The sequence below is a fragment of the Prunus dulcis genome, chromosome 3, assembly GCF_902201215.1.
Source record: "Prunus dulcis chromosome 3, ALMONDv2, whole genome shotgun sequence".
NCBI classification, from domain to species: Eukaryota; Viridiplantae; Streptophyta; class Magnoliopsida; order Rosales; family Rosaceae; genus Prunus; species Prunus dulcis.
In genome coordinates, this window is record NC_047652.1 from 5,864,363 (window position 1) to 5,886,860 (window position 22,498).

Here is a 22,498-nt window from a genome sequence, read left to right on the forward strand (position 1 = left end):
AATGCCGCTTGCGCCATTGCGTAGAGCGCGGTGAAACGAGTTCGTAGACACGGAGTAGACCCGAATCGGGGCTGTAACGAAGAAGATATGGTCTAAAAACCGCGAAGGGCAAAACGATAATTTGGCCAAAAAGTCAGATTTTTATCCCCCTCTCTCTCCTCTCCCCCGTCACTTTCTCTCTCTTCCTCTCTCTCCTCCCGCGCGAACTGGGCCGTGCGACCCTTCGCCTTCTCGGCGACGGCCCGGCCACCACAGGCCGAGCTGATCTCCGCCGTGGGTACCATCGGGTCCGCCTCCGTCTCGCCGTCAAGACCTGACCGACCTCCACCCCGGGGCCGCCCTGAGTTGGCCGGAAAACCATGTTTTCCGACGGAGGTTCCTTCGAAGCCACCCGAACTTCCAGCTCAAAATTCTCCTTCGTTTCTCCACCAAATCGATCGAGTAAGGTATGGTTTCTCAGCTATTTTTTGTGTTCTAGCTGATGGGTATATGGGTTTCGATCGATTTTAGCTCTAAGGGGTTCGATTTTCGACTTGAAGTTTGGCCGAAACTTCGGCCGCTCGGAACTACTGTTTTGGGTCACTTTTTGGGGTATATCCAAGAACAAAAGTGACTCCAAATGGGGTGTTTTACCTAGAGTAGGAGTTTGGAGTCTTGGTTCTGAGATTTTTTGGCCACCCGAAATCGCTTAAGACACCCAAATCTGACCTCGCGTGCTGGGATGCGTGGGTGAGGGTGGTGAAGTAATTCTGTATAGTTTTGTGATCCTCGTATCGTCACGAGCGCGTGGGATTTCGCGGATCTCGATTCGGAGTCCGTTTGAGCCCCGAACGGATTTTCCATATCGCGCGATCCGTGGGTGCAGTGTCGTTAAATAATCGGATCGCGCTGAATTTCGGATATGTCGGTCTACATGATGTCAGGATCGTGTAGGATTCGACGGATTGCGAATCGGAGTCCCGGATACTCCGAAATCGCGAACCCTGGGGCTAGGGTTTGGATTTCAAGCGATAACGCGATTTTGGCTAATCCGACCGTCCGTTTCGGACCAAAATCGCAGAACATGGTTCCTTCTCTGTAAGGAACCTTCAGAGGAGCCCAGATTGGCCATCGGAGACCGTGGACCCACGGGGTCCCGGATCGGCCGATCTGGCAGCTTACCGCTTATTGAGGTTTCGGGTCTCTTAAGGCCAGTCTAACTGTCCAAAAAGCTAAGGTGGGCATAGGAGTAACCTGAAACAAGTGCACGTATTTCTAGGAGCCGGGGGCAGGGTGTTTAGTTGAAATTCTTTTTATTCAGCAGTTTATTAATTAAATCTTTATGGGTAATCAGGCACCAGGAGCCCGACAGGATTGCAAAAGAGACCTTCGAAGGGTCAAAGTAGCTTGGACCATCTGTGAGTGGACTTTCTTTCATGAATTATTTTATATAAATGAGTTATATAGAGGTTTTCCATAAATAAGATTTTATAAGTGATTTTATATTGATTTTATATAAAAGAGTTTTTATAAACGAGTTTATTTGACTAAATTCCTTATTTGATCTTGAGTAAGCTTTATTGTGTTTTCGAGCATGATTAATACAGAAATATTTCTATAAGTTGTGTGCTGCTTACTTTTACATGCTTAAGAGTTATAGAAAACAGATTTTGAGGCTTATGAAGAAATAGCAGCACAACTTGAGATTTCAGTTGTTATTCAGATTTTTCTAAAGGATTTTATTTTAAAACCACCTCGTACCCATTAATTTTTGGTGATTACCCAGAGTTGGACCGATGTCTACGGACATCTAGTCCGATTTCAGTTATGTCAGTGCACTTGACTTTGCCTCACGAGTTTCGGGGACGCTCGGACCGTGAGTGCCAGGATTTGCGGCTCGGCAGACTTGGTGTCCCGAGACCTGCCGGGATTGCGGCTCGGCTGACTCTGTGTCCCCGAGACCTGCCAGGATTGCGGATCAGGTTGACTACGGTCCCCTGCATCCTGCCAGAGCGACTCGAGCTGACTTGGTGTCACCGAGGAATCTGCCGGCGGGACAGGCTGATCATAGTCCCCTGATTTCGCCAGTTTGCTGCTCGGGTAGCCTGCGTGACGCCCGAGACCTGCCAGGGAATTGACGGATAAAACAGGGGTACAATTAGGTGGTAATTTTTAAAGAATTTTAAGCTCTTTTATACAGTTATGACTTTCAGCTATTTTATACTAGCTTCTCTGATTTTTTCAGGCATTGATACATTTATATAGTTTTGTTCAGTTATACAAGGTTTGAGTACAGTACTTTTATACAAGTTTGGTTTCAGTGTTTTATACAAGCTTTGATTTCAGTGCTTTTGAATAAAATTTATCGAGCTTGAATATGATTTACATAGAATGCTTTGAGTTTAGTATGCTTTAAATGAAGAGTACGTATTCAGCTTATTTAACAATTTTTTTATAGTGGGGGTTATTATGATTGTTAAACTGTTTTCAAAAATTCTCATGTTTGGTCCACTCACATCTTCAAACTGTTTTCACCCCCAGGCCGTAGAAGTACGCGGGATCCACCGCCGGGCCAATCATAGCTTCCGCGCCAAGGTAGAGTTTTGTAGAAAATCCTTGAAACCTTGAAAACTTTAGAGTATGCTCTGATATCTAGTATTAGTGGAAAAATGGAGTTGAGATCTGTTACGTGAGATATTCTGGCTGTTGGAATGGATGTACTGATTGTTTAAAAGGTGGAAAATTTTGGGATTGGTCAAAATACAGGGGAGACTCTGCCGAAATTTCGGCAGAAGTCTAAGGGAATTTTAAAGAAAATTTGAAGCAAGAAGGGTAAAAAGGTCTTTTGTGTCTGACATTCGCCAGGTGTCAGACACGCACCGGACTTGGCTCGAATTCCAAAGCGAAAATTGGGTCGGGTCCTGTCATTTGTAGCATCTAAGTATTATTAAAGGCACATTTAATTGTGTTATGCCTTAGATTTGAGACGTATCTCAAGTCAATTATGGACTACTGGGTGTTTATACTTTCTCATATGGCAATGCGTAATTGGCTTAATGTACCGTTATAGTAATATTCTAGTTACATAAAAATTCTTCTCATAAGATTAGCTCATGCAAAATTGTTTCTTTAAGAATTTAATTAAAAACACGTTTCTTGTTGAAATAAATTCTCTAAACTGATTTGTTTATACTGATTTTCTTCTCTCTTTTTTCACATAAGAAAATGAGTAAGTGTGGGATGGGATCTTCTTTAACAAACTGATCTGCTGGATGCGGCCATCCATCACGAACTGTCACCAAAAAATAAAAATAAAAAAATAAATAAAAGCAGGATCCACCAAGGACTCATGCCAAAAATTTCATTAGGGAACAGAAAAAGATGAACATAAATGTGCTCCATTGAGTCTATTATATTGTGCACGTGTCTCATGAAATTGAGCATACCTTTGTTTACATAAACTTTTATGGCAACAATGTTAGTTTTGGTTGGGGAGGTGGGGTGGGGGGTGGGTGTGTGTGGTGTTGGTGGGTGTGGTTGTGGTTATACATGTACACCCAACAATCTATCATGTTTAAATATGTATCAGTGTGTTGTTTTATATATACATATACAGTCGGGTTCATATGCTGAAGGACATGAATTTGCACAACCATTTTGATTTTCTAATTTTCCGGCTTCTATAGCCGTTAAAGATATTCGGAATATTGGAATTCCTCGGGATCTTTGTAATTTTATTTTGTTTCTTAAAAAATATGACGGGGATCTTTAGCGATGAAAAAAATCCAATTAATTTAAGTCAGGCAAGATGCCGGAGATCTTGAACCTGAAAGAAAGGCATAAAATCTTCAATTTACCTCAACAGAACTTTGCCCAGGTAACTTTTTCAACAACTTTTTTCTCATCAAGTTCCTCAACCTAGCTTCGTCTTCCCACCTACTAGCTTCAGCGTATATATTTGATATAAGAACGTAGGATGTAACAGTTTGAGTATCTAAACGGGATAGGCGGGCTACCACAAGTTCGGCTAGCTCAACATTGCCATGTATCCTGCAAGCACTTAGTAAAGCTCCCCACACACCTGCAGCTGGCTCAACCGGCATCGTCTCAATAAACTTATATGCCTCAAGCAAGCAACCAGCACAACCAAGAAGATCAACCATACAAGCATAGTGCTCTATGCCAGGGGAGATCGAGTGGTCTTTAATCATGCTCTCAAAGTGCTTTCTCCCTTCTTCTACTAGACCCGCATGCCTACAAGCAGTCAAAACAGCAGTGAAAGTGAAACTATTTGGTTTAGTACCCTGTTCTTTCATCATTGAGAAAAGCATGAGAGCATCATCCCCATGACCATGAGATGCACATGCCCCTATTATAGATGTCCACGACACAACACTTTTATGAGGCAATCCCTGAAATACATTCTTGGCTAGGTCTATATTCCCGCACTTAGCATACATGTCAATGAGTGCATTTGTGACTGAAGCATTGGTTCCAAAGCCCTTCATTCGAGCCAGCTCATGCAACCATCTACCAGTGTTCAGTGCACCCAAGCTAGCACAGGCTGAAATAAGACTGACTATTGTGATATAGTCATACTCTACATTTTCAGTTTGCATCCTACGAAAGAGCTTTATTGCATCAGTCCCTGCATTGTTCTGTTCATAAGCGGCGATCATTGCATTCCACAAGACCAGGTTTCTTACTACCATCCCTTTGAATAAAGATCTTGCCGTGTCAAGATTCCCACACTTACCATAAAATGCAATCAAAGCATTCATGAGTGCCATATCTGAGTCAACACCAACTTTAATTCCGCAACCATGGATTAGTTTTCCTAAATCCAAAAATTTTAAAGTAGCACAAGCAGGGAGGATGCTGACCAGCGTAACCACATTTGGTTGGGTCCCTGAAGCCACCATATCTCACAAAACAGATAACCCTTCTTTATAGAACCCATTTTGCACATAGCCTGCTATCATTGCAGTCCAAGAAACTACACAATCATGTCACTGAAAACAAACTCTGAGTTCAAAGTTTCACCACTTTGTGAATACATACTGACCAAAGAGCTCTGAACAAACACATCTGAATGAAACCCATATTTAATAATGTTACAATGCACTTCTTTCCCTTCCCTCAAAGCCAACTGCACTGTGCAGGAGCGAACCACAAAAGGGAAAGTATAGTTATCAGGGGACAACCCACTGTGATGCATGTTTCTGTACAAAACTATGGCTTCATGGCAAGGACCCCGATCAGCATAACCCCTGATCAAAGTGTTCCAAAGAAACGCATCCCTTTTGGGCATTGTGTCGAACAGTTTTCGTGCATAGTCCATGGTAGGGGCCATGGAAGATGCCAAAGTAACAAGCTTTGTGGAGAGGAGAAGGTTTTGGTTGGATCCATGTTGGAAGATTAGAGCATGGATGCATTTAAGGTCTGAAAAAGAAGAGCAAGAGTTAAAAAAGTAGTTAAAAGGGAGGGAATGGTAGTTCCTGGGACAGAAGTGAAATGGGGCAGAGGTAATAGGTTTGAGTTTTCTTAGGAGTGGACGGACAGAATAAGCACACATGAAATTTTGGCATTGGTTTTAAGTTTTGGACTATGCAACTTTCATAGTCCAAGGCACATATCTCTATTTTGTAGTCCAAGGTGCATGCACTCCTGAGCAGCCTGAAACCTTGGGTCAGACACAAGAATTAGAATTTTTTATTAAATTTAAAAATAAAAATAAAAAAACCAAATAAGAAAGAAGGAAAACAATGAAAGATGAAATAACTGCAATCACTTTTGGAAGGCAGTGGCCATAAACTGTAAGATAAGTCCTAAAACCACTTGAAAATTTGATATATCAGTCTAAGCATTCTGAATGATGCTCATGGAGCAGCACTAGTTATAAAACACAATTGATCTGCCCCATAAGCACCAAAAAGCAATCAAATCTGTTTCAAGATGCCAACCTGAAGAAAAAATAATAGCAGTCTTATGTGTGTAACACGAAAAAGAATAACAAGCATGCAAAAGAGCACCCACTTGAATAGTTCCAATAAAGCTCTAACAAGAAAAGAGCAAAACAATATAGTTCAGAGCGCAAGATAGCTATAGAGTATTATACATCTGTTTACACCATAGTGAACCGAGCAGACCCAGCATCAAAGCGACTAGCACCAAGGCAGCCACGCCTTCTCCCCTGCCGAAGGAAGACACACTTCCGAGGTGCCAAACACTTGCCGAAACTCCCAACTGCCAAACCTAATCCCCAGGACACGTGTCACCACCACGACGACTTGCACAAAGTCCCACATTGGAACTTTGTGCAAACCTCCTACTTTCACCTCCCTATAAATAGGGAACAGTACCCAAGTAAAAAGGGTAACTATTCTCCCACTTTTACTGTTACTCTGTCAGATTTACCACTTGTAACTGACTTAGGCATCGAAGAGCCTTCGGCCGGCACCACACCGGTGTCCGAAGCTTACCGATTGCTTCTCCCACTTTATCTTCTGCAGGTCTCCCACCAACCTATTTTACCAAGGGCCTCAGCCTTCTTCCCTGCTGAAGACCCCGCACATCTCATCACTAAGTTGGACTCAATATTGGCCGGGCCATTTTGAGCATCAACAGTTTGGCGCCGTCTGTGGGAATTCGACACTTGAATCCCCTCTTTCTCTATCAGCCCAGCTGGCTCCTTCACCCCTCAGCCCCCGTCGCCTCTTCTTCACCCCACATTCTGCTATGCCGACCGAGGATAGCCGCGATACCCAGCACCATACCCCCCGCGAGGGTACTTCCCGAAGGAAATCTCCGGGAGATGCCACTCTCCAGGCAGAAGTGGAGCGCCTCTGCGACAATATTACTAAAATGTCGGAGAAATACGAGCATCTTCCTTGCCGGAATGCTGAGCTAGAGCATGACTATCGTGTTCTAAAGCGGAACCAAGAGAGGACTCGCCCCCAGGATGCCCAACAAGACCTCACCCAGAACGTTGGGCATACTCAGCCGAACTAGCCAGCACATTCCAGCCACAGCACCCCGGCCCAATCTAGGCTCCGCAAGGGTAAAGACCACCTTCATCCGGAGCTAACCCAGTCACGACTCCTTTGCGTTCCCCCACCGAAGGACCGGCCTCATGAGCCAGTTAGGATCTACCAAGATTACAGGGATCGCATCTCGGACCGTCAGCCAGGACCGATCCTTATTCCTGTCAACCTCGAGGACCCACAGGTGACACACCTAGGCCCTTCGCCAGGCCCCGTCAGCGTACCCGACGGAGAAGGTGTCGGGGACTCGGACAGTTGGGAATTCTATAATTTAGAGACCTGGCCAACTTACCACACTGAGACGCTGGAAGATTGGGAACATTCCCCAGCCCCTGTTTGCCCCGTCCCCAGGCCTTTGGCACCTGAAACTCTTCCTCATGCCGACCCAGCCATGAGGCTTCTCTTTGAAAAGGTCCGGCGCCTGGAGAGCGAACAACATCGCAGCCATCAACCCCTCTGGGCAAAACCACGACCGGGGCCCTTTACTGAATGTATCCTCCACTACCACCAGGAGAAAGATATCCAGCCACTCCGCATCGCTTTCTACACTGGCACGGAGGACCCTCTCACCCACATCCACTCCTTTCAATCTGCCCTTGGGTGCAAAGGCCTCACTGATGAAGGCATGTGCCTCCTTTTCCCTTCCACCCTCAGCGGCGCGGCCCTGAATTGGTTCTATAGGCTCCACCCCCGCACTATCAACTCATTCGATAATCTCAAGCAGACGTTCTTGGATCATTTTATGATCCAGACTGATCGCATATACTCTGCCGACAACTTGTATATGCTTTGGCAGGCTGAGGACGAACCCCTTATGGAATATGCAGCTCAGTTCAGTCACGAATACTCCCGCTGCCTGTTTCATTAGCTCTGCCTTCGGTGCTTTTAAGAGCGGCCTCCACGAGTCCAACTTCCACTACCTGGTTCATAGCAACAGTTGGAACACATATACAGAGCTAATGAAACTGGCAGCGATCCATGCTAAGGCTGAATACTTCAATTCCAAGCGTGGCCCAGCCAACCTGGCGCGCAATGCTTTCGATGATCCTCCACCTGCTTCAGCACCCGTTTCAGCCCCACCTCAGCATTCTACCCCTGCCCCGAGTACCCAGGGTAACCAACAACAAAAAACGGAAGGATAGCTACCAACATCCCTTCGGCAATAACAAACGTGGCAGACATGGCAACCACCACCACTTTAGCTGAGGCAACCCTCCTAAGACTGGTGATCGGGCCCCACTTTCCTTCACACCTAGGCCCAGGTTCGAGGTTTTTACTGCCCTCAACACCACCTATGAGAACGTTCTGGTGCGTGAAGCCCCCATCATCCCCAAGCCACCCCCCAGGAGACCATCCAGCAAGCCTATGCCAAACACGGGGGTCATGACACCGAATCTTGTGTTGCGTTGCGCAACATAATTGAAGGGCTCATCCGTGAGGAGAAGCTGGACAACTATGTACGCAACATACCGCCCCCGCCTAACCCTCACCAACGACAGATCAACATGATCTCCACCATCAGTAGAGGTCCTACCCTGGCTGGCACCTCTAGAAACTCCATCAAACATTATGTCCGCTCCACCTATGCGCACCAGGTCTTCAGCAGCGAGCAGGGACGCTTGCCGAAGATCCAAAGGTCTGGCTGGGCCCCCATTACCTTCTGCAAGGAGGAGGAGCGTGGTGTAATCCTCCTCCATGATGACCTACTCATTATCCATGCTGACATTTCTAACTTCGACGTTGGGCGTATCCTGGGGGACACTGGCAGCTCGGTCAGTGTGATGTTTGCCGACGCCTTCAATGAACTCCAGGTCCCGTCTCACCTACTCGACCGAAGCATCACACCCCTTGTGAGCTTCTTGGGTGATGTGGTCCAGTCCATTGGCAGCATTCATCTTCCTATATCAATTGGGGCCGCACCCCAACAGACGACGATCATTACCCCCTTCCTTATCGTCGATTGCCCCACAGCCTACAACGTCATCCTCGGCCACCCAGCCATGGCCCAAATGAGGGCTTTTATTTCCACACATATGCTGCTGTTGAAGTTCCCTACACCTAATGGCCCAGGCACGGTGCACGGCGACCAAAGCTGCTATGCTTCAGCAGTCAAATCCACCAATCGCCAACATAGGAGTAAAGCCCTTGCCGTAACCAAGGCTCCCGCCCCTCCTCAAGCTGGCACAGAACCACCTGAGGACCCAAGAGAAGAGTCTATCACACTGCAGGCCGAACCTGTAGAAGACCTGGAGCTGGTTACCCTATATGATGATATCCCGAATCGACAAGTTCGGATCGGCACCTCCATCTCGCCAGAGCTTCGTTCTGACCTGGTCGGCGCATGGTCCTACAATGACATGCCTGGCGTATCACCAGACATCATATCTCATATGCTTAGCGTCAATCCTGCCGTCCGACCAGTCCGATAGAAGCGTCGCGCTTATGACCCCGAGCGCTATGAGGCCATGAGGGCGAAGGTGGATCGATTGAGTAGTATCAGATTCGTTAGGGAGGTTAACTATCCTACATGGCTGGCCAATATCGTGATGGTTCGTAAACCAAGAAAGGGCTGGCGCATGTGTGTCGATTACACCAACCTTAATCGGGCCTGCCCAAAGGACAGCTTCCCCCTACCCCGCATTGACCAGCTAGTCGACGCCACGGCGGGCCACGCCCTCCTTAGCTTCATGGATGCTTATTCAGGTTACAACCAGATCTTCATGCACCCCGAAGATCAGGCATACACCTCTTTCATTACGGACCGCGGCCTCTACTGCTATAAAGTGATGCCCTTTTATAATAACCCAAAACAAAATATCTAAAAAGAAAGAAAATATCTAAAAAGTAAGGAAAATATCTTTTAGCAAAAAGACAAGTTTGCCCTCGCATTTTTTAACGGGAGAAAATTTGACTTTTTAATCGAGAAAGAATTTGGGAATTTCGTTTACGCCATTGCGTAGAGCGTGGCGAAACAAGTTCGTAGACACAGAGTAGACCCGAATCGGAGCTGTAACGAAGAAGATATGGTCTAAATATCGCGAAGGGCAAAATGATAATTTGGCCAAAAAGTCAGATTTTTATCCCCTCTCTCTCCTCTCCCCCGTCACTTTCTCTCTCTTCTCTCTTTCTCTCCCGTCGCACCCGATCATTGCGACCCTTCACCTTCTCGGCGACGGCCCGGCCACCACAGTCCGAGCTGATCTCCGCCGTGGGTACCATCGGGTCCGCCTCCCTCTCGCCGTCAAAACCTGACCGACCTCCATCCTTGGGCCGCCCGGAGCTGATCCGAAAACCATGTTTTCCGACGGATGTTCGTTCGAATCCACCCGAACTTCCAGCTCGAATTTCTCCTTCAGTTCTCCACCAAATCGATCGAGTAAGGCACCAGGAGTCCAGCTAACCCACAGGAGGGACCTTCGAAGGGTCCAGCTAGCTCGGACCAGCAGTGAGTGGACTTTCTTTCATGAATTATTTTATATAAATGAGTTATATAGAGGATTTCTATAAGTAAGATTTCATAAGTGATTTTATATTGATTTTATATAAATTAGTTTTTATAAATGAGTTTATTTGAATAAATTTCTTTATTTGATCTTGAGTAAACCTTATTGTGGTTTCGAACATGATTAGTACAGTAATAGTTTTATAAATCTGTGCTGCTTATTTACCAGTTATAGAAACAGAATTTGAGATTGGAATCAGTTGAAATAGCAGCACAATTTGAGATTTCAGTTATTAATCAGATTTTCTTTTTCTAAAGGAATTTATTTTAAACCCACCTCGTACCCATTTTCTTTGGTGATTACCCAGAGTTGGGCCAATGTCTACGGACATCCGACCCGATTTCAGTTTATGTCAGTGCACTTGACTTTGCCTCACGAGTTACGGGGACGCTCGGACCGTGAGTGCCAGGATTTGCGGCTCGGCAGACTTGGTGTCCCCGAGACCTGCCAGGATTGGCCGGCTCGCCGATTTCGACTGACTCGTCCCCGGCGGATCGCCAGATTGCAGATCGCCGACTTGGTGTCATGCCGAAGCGACCGAAAATGACTTGGTGTCATCGGCTTGGCGGATCGGCTGATCATATAGTCCCCTGATTTCCGCCGGTTTTGGTGTCCGTGGCGCCCGAGACCTGCCGAGAATTGACTCGACATGATGCGGCTAGGTGGTATTTTTTCGAGGATTTGAGTTTTCAAATAGATAGGGATTTCAAATGACTTTCGATTTTATATCAATTTTTATGATATTCGCATTTATATCTTTACATATTGGTTCGATTATACAAGCACAAATCATCAAGAGGGTTTTTACATGCTTATTTGAATACTCTATATTGAAATCTAGACAATCCCTCAATTTAGACTTCTTCTTATTTTAAATGGGGGTTATTATGTTTATAAAATTGTTTTCAAGAACATTATTTTTGTCCACTCACATTTTTTTTAATCTGTTTTTCGCCCCCAGGCCATAGAAGTACGCGGGATCCACCACCGGGCCATTCATAGCTTCCGCGCCTCAAAATCAGGTAGAGTGTTGTAGAAAATCCTTACAACCCTGAAAAATTTAGAAAATGCTCTGATATCTAGTTGAAACTGAGAAACTAGAGTTGAGATTGGTTACTTGAGATATTCTGGCAGTTGGTGTGAATTTATTGATTGTTTAACAGGTGGAAAAATTTTGGGATTGGTCAAAATACAGGGGAGACTCTGCCGAAATTTCGGCAGAAGTCTAAGGGAAATCTGAAAAGAATTTGAGACGAGAAGGGTAAAAAGGTCTTTTGTGCCCGACATTCGGCCGATGTCGGACACGCACAGGATTCGACTCGGATTCCAAAGTGGAAATTGGGTCGAGTCCTGTCAATTTGGTATCAGAGCATAGGTTTTACTTCCTGTAGACTTTGCACTCGGTGCATCCTCGTTTTCTTTCAAATGGGGCCCAAAAGGTGGTGGTATCCATAGGAAAATTAGATAGTTATCTCGATGTAAGTGGATGAGATTCCCAAATCAGAAAGGAACTGCACCGGTATCTGAACCGGCAGAGTAATCTTTTGTAAAGGCTCGTCAGGAGTCGTACCTACTGTACTTAGGAGGCAGGGAGATCCTAACACTCAGTAGACCCTGGAAGTGTTAGCTCAGGCTTTAGTCAGCCAGAGATCCATCAGTGAGATAGGTGGATCCAGTAAAAAGGATTGAGAGTTATAAATTGGGATAATGGTGGTACCGAGTGGTAAAAAGAGGATTAAATTGAAGGAGTAGAGTAGATTTGGGAGGTTCTGGCTATTTCACAAAAAAGTAGAGTATTGATGGGATTTGGTTAAGAACGATAATAGAATTCTTTGACTTGTATTGGACAAGCATTTCAGAACCGGATGTGATAGTCAGTCTTATCTACAAGTCTACAGAAGGTGTGAATGCAGCAGTTTTTGCAGCAGAATAGAGGATAATGACTGGATCAGAATATGAGAAAAAGATTTTACGTATAGTTTTCTACTCATAGAGACTGGGAAGTAAGAGGTAATACCTAGTTGTGATAAGGCTAAAAGCCTCCATTCAAGGTATTGTGATCAGTTAATAGTTAGTCAATTTTGGTGCCATGGTGATTTCTGCCCCAGTCAAATAATGGGCAGACCATGGGGTGCACTTTGTGCACAGTATTTGGAAAAAGGTAGCATTAATCAAGAAGAGTTTAAGAAAGATACTACAGTAGTGATCATAGTTTCCGGTCATCGAATGGCTGTAGGTATAGAGGCTGCCGACCTGGATCTAGTTCCAGTGAAGGTACCAGTCAGGGTAGTAGTATTGGAAATCGTTCCGAGACTAGTATAGCCAGGAGTATCGAAAGACAATTGTTGTCATACCCTAACAGGAGAAGGTACCCTAATGTGCCAGGTGTGGTAGGCATGAATCCTGGCCCTGCTAGAGGAGTACTACTGAAGGATAATATTATGGACAGTCTAGACCTTTCAAAAAGGATTTCCGCTGTTCCCTTAGTATAAAAAGACCATTGGTACAGCAAAACAAGTATGCAAGGTAAGTTACAGGAAATACCACAGTTGATGGGAGCTCTGTTTAGTGATGGACCCAGATCAGTATGGCTGGTTGAGGAAGCAGTCAGCCGAAGGGATGTAGTAACAATTTTAAACCTGCAGATAGATAGTATAACCCGACTCAGTAGGAAGTATGAGCATTATTTACTGCAGTTACGGATTGAATTCCTCTCCGGCATGGTTGACTGGATGTTATCTTAGGGTTGAACTGATTTGATCAGATACCATATCGCAGAGTTACCTTTCATTAGGAGATCAAGTTTATTCTTAAGCCCGCTGCAGGAATGGAACTTATTTCTCGGATAAAGTATAAAATGACACCAGTAAGTGAAAGAGTTAAAGACTTAATTGCAGAAATTAATCGTGAAGAGGATCATTTAGCTTAAGATTTTCTTCATTGAAGTGTTCTAAAGTTATTTAAGGAAGGAGATATTAGCATGAGGTTGTACTTGGACTTAAGGCAGCCGGCCAAAATCATAATACAGAGATTGAAGTTCACAATTTCACATTAAGGAATTGTTTAATAAGTAAGGAATGCTAAGGGATTTTCTAACAAACAGTATGAGGCTTAGATAATTCCAGTAATGAATTAGAGAATAAGGTATGGGTACTGTGAGTTTCTGGTCATACTATAGAGAATTAAGCGATGTGCCAGTAGTAGTTTGGACCCCCCTGTGAATAGAATGTCTGGGCGGTAGAGAGATCGCCTCATGATCACGTAGCTAAATAACCTTTGAGTGTATTCGAAGAAACAGAAGGCACATCAGGAGTATTTGAACTTTGGGTGGTGGACTTTGAGAAGATAGTAACTCTATGCCAAGCTCAGAAGTGTGTATGTTGGATGGAAAGAGTGAGTTTCTTGGAACACATAATTTCGGTTAAAAGTATTTTGTTGATCCTCAAAGATTAAAACAGTAGCAAATTTAGTTACGACCAATCAGTGCTACTGAGATACAGGATTTTCTAGGTAAGTCGATTCTTACTGTCGCCCTGTAAAAAGGTTATCCACCATGGCGACGTTGTTCATCCTTTAGAAAAGAAAGAAGTTAATTGGTGTGGTCAGATCAGTGAGAAGAGGAGGATGTTAAACTTAAGAGCAGGCCAACCACTACTTCAATTTCAGCACTGCAGGAGGATAGGGAGAATTTGTTATGCTACAGTATTATTTGCCATAAGAACTGAGGTTTGTGTAGATGCAGTATGGTAGAGTAAGTGCTTATGTACCTCAACAACGGAAGAAGCATAAATCGAAGCATACTATTCATGATTTGGAACGGGTCACAGTAAAGTCTGGCTTAGTAAGGTTGGTGGCCGTCCTTTATGAAGAAATATACAAAATCCTTACAGATCACAAGAGGTTACCAAATTTCTTTATACAGGAGGAAGAAAACTTGAGACGGAGAAAATGGTCAGAGGATATAGATACACTCAGTATGGAATTCTCAGGAAGAAGTGGCTTATCTCCGAAGGAGATAGATTATCAGTGATAGTAAGACAAAAAGTTGAGTTGGATATTAATAATCAGAAAGTACTGTTAATGATTTGTCAAGGAAAATCAGTACTAATGAACTCGAATATTTACAAGTTAATTTCAGGATCTTGATTTGATTTCTACAAGTAGAAGGTTGAATTATATGACATGAAAAGCAAAGGTTCAAAATAGAGATCTTCAAGGAACTTCTTATGATGAAAGGAATGATAGAACTTAGCAGAAAGGAATAGCCCCGCGACAAGAATCAGCAAGGTTCTTGCAATTACCTTTGAGTTCTGAAAGGAAGTAGGAGGAACTTACGATGGATTTTGTGTTCAGCCTCCTTGAACATAGAGGAGGCAGGGTGGAGTGTAGAAAATCACGAATCGATTTAGTAAGTCTGTATATGTTCCGCAGGTGAGAACCAAGTATAGTCTGAACAAATTGGTAAGAATTTTCACAGATAGGGTTTTACGATGCTATGGAGTACCAGTCCCTACGGTACAGAATTAAAAATCCAGATTATGTTCCAGTTGGACTCAGCTAAAAGAAGCCAGGGAGCCAAATCCTAGCTGTACCGGGCCCAATAAGATTATAGAATGTGTAGAAAACAAGCAGTTCAGAGTTTGGAAGGGAAAGTGATGAGCTTTCAGTGATTTATGCAGTGTAGTAACCGGAGTTGCAGATGCAGAAGTAATCCTTACCTCGCTTAAAATAACAGAGACGTAAATTTCGAGGACGAAATTTTTATAAGGGGGTGAATTGTAATAACCCAAAACAAAATATCTAAAAAGAAAGAAAATATCTAAAAAGTAAGGAAAATATCTTTTAGCAAAAAGACAAGTTTGCCCTCGCATATTTTAATGGGAGAAAATTTGACTTTTTAATCAAGAAAGAATTTGGGAATTTCGCTTACGCCATTGCGTAGAGCGTGGCGAAACGAGTTCGTAGACACGGAGTAGACCCGAATCGGAGCTGTAACGAAGAAGATATGGTCTAAATACCGCGAAGGGCAAAATGATAATTTGGCCAAAAAGTCAGATTTTTATCCCTTCTCTCTCCTCTCCCCCGTCACTTACTCTCTCTTCTCTCTTTCTCTCCCGTCGCACCCGATCATTGCGACCCTTCACCTTCTCGGCGACGGCCCGGCCACCACAGTCCGAGCTGATCTCCGCCGTGGGTACCATCGGGTCCGCCTCCCTCTCGCCGTCAAAACCTGACCGACCTCCACCCTTGGGCCGCCCGGAGCTGATCCGAAAACCATGTTTTCCGACGGATGTTCGTCCGAATCCACCCGAACTTGCAGCTCGAATTTCTCCTTCAATTCTCCACCAAATCGATCGAGTAAGGCATCAGGAGTCCAGCTAACCCACAGGAGGGACCTTCGAAGGGTCCAGCTAGCTCGGACCACTAGTGAGTGGACTTTCTTTCATGAATTATTTTATATAAATGAGTTATATAAAGGATTTCTATAAAGAAGATTTCATAAGTGATTTTATATTGATTTTATATAAATGAGTTTATTTGAATAAATTTCTTTATTTGATCTTGAGTAAGCTTTATTGTGGTTCCGAACATGATTAGTACAGTAATAGTTCTATAAGTCTGTGCTGCTTATTTACCAGTTATAGAAAACAGAGTTTGAGGCTTATGGCAGATGAAATAGCAGCACAATTTGAGATTTCAGTTATAAATCAGATTTTTCTAAAGGAATTTATTTTAAAAACCACCTCGTACCCATTTTCTTTGGTGATTACCCACAGTTGGACCGATGTCTACGGACATCCAGTCCGATTTCAGTTTATGTCAGTGCACTTGACTTTGCCTCCCGAGTTTCGGGGACGCTCGGACCGTGAGTGCCAGGATTTGCGGCTCGGCAGACTTGGTGTCCCGAGACCTGCCAGGATTTGCGGCTCGGCTGACTTCGTGTCCCCGAGACCTGCCAGGATTGCGGATCAGGCTGACTACGGTCCCCTGCATCCTGCCAGAGCGACTAGAGCTAACTTGGTGTCATCGAGGAATCTGCCGGCGGATCAAGCTGATCATAGTCCCCTGATTTCGCCAGTTTGAGGCTCGGGTAGACTGCGTGGCGCCCGAGACCTGCCAGGGGAATTGACGGACATGACAGGGGTACAAATAGGTGGTAATTTTCAGAGGATTTGAGTTTTCTTTTATTCAAGTATGACTTTCAGTTATTTTATATCAGTTTCTTGATATTCGTGCATTTATATCTTTACATATTTGTTCAGTTATACAAGCACAGTCATCAGTAGGTTTTTACATGCTTATTTGAATACCCTGTATTGAAATCTAGACAAACCCTCAATTTAGACTTCTTCTTATTTTTAAATGGGGGTTATTATGTTTATAAAATTGTTTTCAAGAACATTATTTTTGTCCGCTCACCTTTTCAACTTGTTTTTCGCCCCCAGGCCATAGAAGTACGCGGGATCCACCACCGGGCCATTCAAAGCTTCCGCGTCACCACGTAAGGTAGAGTTTTGTAGAAAATCCTTGAAACTCTAAAACTTAGAAAATGCTCTGATATCTAGTTGAAACTGTGAAACTAGAGTTGAGATGGGTTATTTGAGATATTCTGGCAGTTGGTGTGAATTTATTGATTATTTAACATGTGAAAAATTTTGGGATTGGTCAAAATACAGGGGAGACTCTGCCGAAATTTCGGCAGCAGTCTAAGGGAAATCTGAAAAGAATTTGAGACGAGAAGGGTAAAAAGGTCTTTTGTGCCCGACATTCGCCAGATGTCGGACACGCACAGGATTCGACTCGGATTCCAAAGGGGAAATTGGGTCGGGTCCTGTCACCTTTGACCTCAAGAACGCTAGGGCTACATATCGGCGTTTGGTGAATCACCTCTTCACCCCACTGATTGCCAATACCATGGAGGTATATGTCGACGACATGCTAGTCAAGAGTCGCATAGCTGACAAATACATCCCCAACCTCTTTGCCATGTTCGCCATCCTGAAGCAGTACAAAATGAGGCTTAACCCTACCAAATGTGCATTCGGGGTGGCTTTCGGCAAATTCCTTGGCTTCATGATTAGCCAGAGGGGTATTGAGGCCAATCCAGAAAAGATCCAGGCCATCTTAGACATGACAATACCTAAGACGGTCAAGGATATCCAAAGCCTTACAGGGCGTGTCGCAGCCCTGACCAGATTTATCTCCAAAGCCACTGACCGCTGTGCCCCATTCTTCAAGGCCCTTAAAGGCACCAAGCAAAACATCACCTGGACTGCCGAGTGTGACATGGCTTTCACCGAGCTCAAGGAGTATATGGGCCGGGCCTCTTTATTGTCAACCTCTGAGCACGGAGACATCCTCTTGATTTATCTCTCCATCTCAGCTTCGGCTGTTAGCTCTGTGCTCATTCGATCAAAGGATAACGCGGAACACCCAGTGCATTATGTCAGTAAGGCATTGCAAGATGCCGAAGTTCGGTACCCAGACATCGAAAAATTGGCGTTCGCCCTGGTCGTCTCGGCTAGACGCCTCCGACCATATTTCCAAGCTCACACCATCCATGTCTTAACCAACCAACCGCTCCGACAGGTGTTGCAGAAACCAGAAACTTCTGGGAGGCTGGTTAAGTGGGCCATCGAACTTGGCGAGTTTGATATTCATTACAAACCCCGCCCGGCTATAAGGGGGCAGGCCGTTGCTGACTTCTTATCCGAATTCACGGAGCCCCAAGCTCCAGTAGCTACCTAGCTCATAACCGAACCCAATCTCTCTCCGAGCCAGGACCAAACCCCCAGCAAAAGCACTCTCGACCTCACCCAGCCCCTATGGACCTTATTTGTAGATGGCTCTTCTAATGCCAAGGGGTGTGGGGCCGGCCTCGTTCTCGTCTCCCTAGACAAGGTTGCCCTCGAATACGTCCTCCGCTTCAAATTCCAAGCCTCCAACAATCAGGCTGAATATGAAGCACTCTTAGCTGCACTTCGACTAGCCAAAGATATGGACGCCAAACAAATTCAGATATTTAGCGACTCACAGCTCGTTGTCCACCAGGTCAACCAGGACTTCACGGCCAAGGATGCCTCTATGACGGCTTACCTCCAGCACGCTAGGCACTTGCTGGCAGCCTTCCATGCCCACTCTATCAAACAAGTGCCACGCTCTGAGAATAGCCACGCCGATGCATTAGCCAGGTTAGCATCAGCCTTGGAGCAGGGAAAAGGTTGCCACATCTACATCGAGTTTTTGGACCAGCCCAGCACACAAGCCCCACTCATCTGCACCATTGATCACAGCCCTACATGGATGGACCCCATCCTCCAGTTTTTGCAGAACCAAACACTACCGGCTAATTCGGCCGAGGCACGACGCGTTCGCCATCGCTCTGCCCGATACCTAATCATTAACGGCTCCTTATACAAGCGGGGTTTCAGCCTTCCTTACCTCCGATGCCTGACTCCAGAGAGGGTCACTATGTCCTCCGAGAAATCCATGAAGGCATCTGCGGTAACCACTCGGGCGCACGCTCGCTGGCCCATAAGGCAATCCGCCAAGGATACTTCTGGCCTTCACTCCACACTGACGCCCAGGCCTTCACCCAGAAATGCGACAAGTGTCAGAGATTTGCCAACATTCCACAACTCCCGGCCGAACCATTGACAGCCATGGTCAGTCCTTGGCCATTTGCCCAATGGGGACTGGATCTCATTGGACCGATGCCAGAGGGCAAGGGCCAAGTCAAATATGCAGTTGTGGCCGTAGACTACTTCACCAAGTGGGCTGAGGCCGAGGCCTTGGCCACCATCACTGCAGCACGCATCGAAACCTTTGTGTGGCAAAGTATTGTATGTCGCTTCGGCATCCCCAACTCCATCGTCACAGACAATGGCCGGCAATTTGACAATGCCAAATTCAAACAATTTTATTCTGACCTCAAGATTCGTCTGTGTTTCGCCTCCCCAGCCCATCCTCAGTCCAATGGCTAGGTCGAAGCCGTGAACAAAATTATCAAGAAGACCCTCAAGACAAAACTTGACAAAGCCAAGGGCTGCTGGCCAGAACTACTCCCGGAAGTACTCTGGTCCTACCGCACCACCTTCCGCACATCCATCGGTGAAACGCCGTTCTCCCTCTCATTTGGAACCGAGGCCGTGGCACCGGTAGAGATTGGCCAGCCCATATACTGAACCTCCACTTACGATGCCGAGACCAATGACGAGCAGTTAGCCTTCAACCTCGACTTCATCGACGAGCTCCGTGACCAATCAAGCATGCGCAATGTCGCGTACAAACAACGCATCGCCAAATATTACGACTCCCGGGTCAAGCCCCACGCTTTCAAAATGGGGGACTGGGTCATGCGCAAGGTTTCCTTGGCTACCAAAAATCCTACCGAAGGTACCCTCGGCCCTGCATGGGAGGGTCCTTATGAGATTATCAAAATCTGCCGCCCCGGCACTTATCAGATTCGCGATCCCACAGGCAAGACGCTGCCTCATCCCTGGAACGCTAACCACCTCAAGTACTACCACAAGTAAACATATCTAGACCCTAGAACAATACTTTGGTCTTGAGCATTTACTATAAGGTAGGAGTAAACGTATCTAGACCCTAGAACTCTTGTACCTTCTGCCTTTCGGCACCTATTTCAATGAAATGCCTGACTCCGGCTCATTCTCATGCACTCACATGGTTATTATTTTTACTAGCATAATTGATATCATACCAAGTCTCATATCATAAATCAAAACAACCTTACTCCACGCAAGGAAAAGTGTTCATACACAACAAAAATAAATAACCTTGCTCCGCGCAAGGCAAAGTGTTCCAACAAAATAACTATAGTACATCAGTTAGAATACATAACGAAGGCAACGCCTTCAAGACTCGGTCGAAGGGGCATCCTCAGTGGCGTGCTCCGCCTCTAGTGTCGAGACGCTAGCATCAGCAGGAGGCTCGCCACTCATGTCAAAGTTAATCTCAACCGAGGGGTTGAACCTAACCAACCTATCTTCCCAGCGAAGCTGCTCATCCACTAGTCGGTCCATGATGTAGCTCTTCAGCTCCTCTGAGGTTCGGAAGGACTCGATCGCCTCGACTCGGGCAGCAGCCACCTCCTCGGCCTTCGACCTCTTCAACTCCTCCACCTCCTTGGCCAGGGCCGCCTTTTGCACCAGCAGGGAGTTCTTCTCTCGGATGGCCTCCTGCGCCTCCGCCATCTTGCTCTTGGCCAGCTCATCACGCCTCTTCAGCCTCTGGATCTCTTTGTCCGCCTTGGCCATGCTGACATACATCTCGCCAAAGGCCTGCAAAACAAAACAACGTCAGTCAACCCAAACAAGAATAATCCAAAAAAAAAATGCACACAAGAAGGCCTAACACTTACATAGGCAGAGGTGAGGATCGTCTTTTGGGCCCGGTCTATGAAGGAAGAGGCTGGGGTCCTTGCCAGAGCCTCAGGATCACTCTTCACGCCTTCCAGGAAGACGTTCACCAAAGGCACCTCCTGTCGGTGCATAGTCAGGTTCACCTCCTTCTTCTGCTGGCGTAGCCTGCCGAAGTTCACCTTCTCCACCCCTTCAGCAAACACGTCCTCCATGCCGAAGGGACTTCCAATCTCAAACTAAAATTATAGAGTGAGGCAAATGTTTCATGTTTGTTAATGAACAGGACATATACATATTAACAGGTGGTAAAGGATAGTATGGTATCAACAGAATTAAATCAACGATGAATGCGCATTGTGGGGACATAATGCTAACCTACAGAAATCAAGATTGTTTCCTGTGTCACTTGAACTCAAACAAAACAGGTATGGAGCCTAAAACTGTTTATATAGTGGTGCAGCCGGTGCGTATTTCACGGTACCAATTATCATCTCCAAATATAACTATTGAGCTTTTGTATTGAGTATTTTTGACCCTTGCTTTCCTGAAGAGCAATGTGAAGAACATTCCTTGAAGTAAATTCATTGACCATATGAAAGCCTATTAAAGATGATTTGATCAGCTTGCTTTATAATTTCATTTTTCCTGCCTTGTGTGAATTGATAGGCAAAGCACATGATTCCTTGATTGATTTTTACCCATCTCTAAAATTACCAATAAAAGTAAGCACTACGCAAATCATCCACATTCTTATGGAATATCATGCTTAAATGTGAATTAGATTTTTTAAAAAATTAAGTAATTGCATCCACATTATCAGTAATTACACTATTTCACAACATAAAAACAACAGGCAAATACAATCAATTCAGAGGGAGAAAAAAAAACTACAATAAATCAACCTAGAATGCACAAAAGTAACAAATGAAATCAAAGCAAAAATAACAAACCTCCAGGGCCTGAATGGAAGCGTCCAATTCAACTTCCTAGATTCTAATCTCTTGCTCAGTGGCTTATTTGGTGTGAGCGCTAGCTTAGTGTTATCGGAACTCTTCAATGGATTCTCCAGGAAAGACAGTAAAGACAGAGTGGAAATCTCAGAGAGAGAGAGAGAGAGAGAGAGTTGCAGCACTTTCTATAGTAGGCTAGTGTTGCGGGAAGTGGAAGCCATGGGAGCTGCAGACGAGATAGTCGACGATGAATTAATGTTCAGTTGAAGAAGAATCTTATATCAATTTGGGCCAACCCGTGGGTTAAGCCCGTTATTTGAGCCCAAGCAAAATGAGAATATCTGATTACCAAATTATGGTTCCCGTATGAAGGAGAAATTATGGTTACCCCAAACTCTCTCATGATCTCTCATGTCTTAGCACAACATGACCTAAGATGTTCATGTTGATTGACATTTCATCAAGGAGAAATTCAAAGCCGACATAATTTAAAAAACGAAAGAGAAAAAAAAGATACTAACAAAAAGTAGCATCATTTAAAAATAAAAAAAAAATTTAACCTGCAACTGTTTTGAATCCAAAAAACATAATTATAAAAAAAGAAACAGAGTCAACACTGTTCATATTCTATGACACCT

General features: G+C 45.0%; 3 protein-coding genes across 4 annotated transcripts; 1 reads left to right on the top strand and 2 right to left on the bottom strand.

The window, feature by feature from the left end:
• Nucleotides 1-3,768: 3,768 nt before the first annotated feature.
• LOC117622423 (putative pentatricopeptide repeat-containing protein At3g11460, mitochondrial) lies at nucleotides 3,769-22,246 on the bottom strand. Of its 2 annotated transcripts, XM_034353089.1 has the most exons (3): nucleotides 21,861-22,216; nucleotides 20,910-21,146; nucleotides 20,247-20,829 (listed from the first exon to the last, which is right to left on the bottom strand). In XM_034353089.1, the coding sequence occupies exons 2-3, from the start codon at nucleotides 21,120-21,122 to the stop codon at nucleotides 20,404-20,406; spliced, it is 639 nt and encodes a 212-aa protein (XP_034208980.1). In that variant the 5' UTR covers nucleotides 21,123-21,146; nucleotides 21,861-22,216; the 3' UTR covers nucleotides 20,247-20,403. The 2 variants fall into 2 exon arrangements, with proteins under 2 accessions (XP_034208979.1, XP_034208980.1); XM_034353088.1 differs by lacking the exons at nucleotides 20,247-20,829; nucleotides 20,910-21,146 and adding an exon at nucleotides 3,769-5,662 and having other exon boundaries at nucleotides 21,861-22,246.
• LOC117621614 (pentatricopeptide repeat-containing protein At4g25270, chloroplastic-like) lies at nucleotides 4,976-6,559 on the bottom strand. Its single transcript, XM_034352182.1, has 2 exons — nucleotides 6,505-6,559; nucleotides 4,976-5,421 (listed from the first exon to the last, which is right to left on the bottom strand). Exons 1-2 carry the CDS (start codon nucleotides 6,557-6,559, stop codon nucleotides 4,976-4,978), a joined length of 501 nt encoding a protein of 166 aa, XP_034208073.1.
• LOC117621615 lies at nucleotides 17,441-19,183 on the top strand. Its single transcript, XM_034352183.1, has 2 exons — nucleotides 17,441-18,262; nucleotides 18,389-19,183. The coding sequence occupies exons 1-2, from the start codon at nucleotides 17,441-17,443 to the stop codon at nucleotides 19,181-19,183; spliced, it is 1,617 nt and encodes a 538-aa protein (XP_034208074.1).
• Nucleotides 22,247-22,498: the final 252 nt, after the last annotated feature.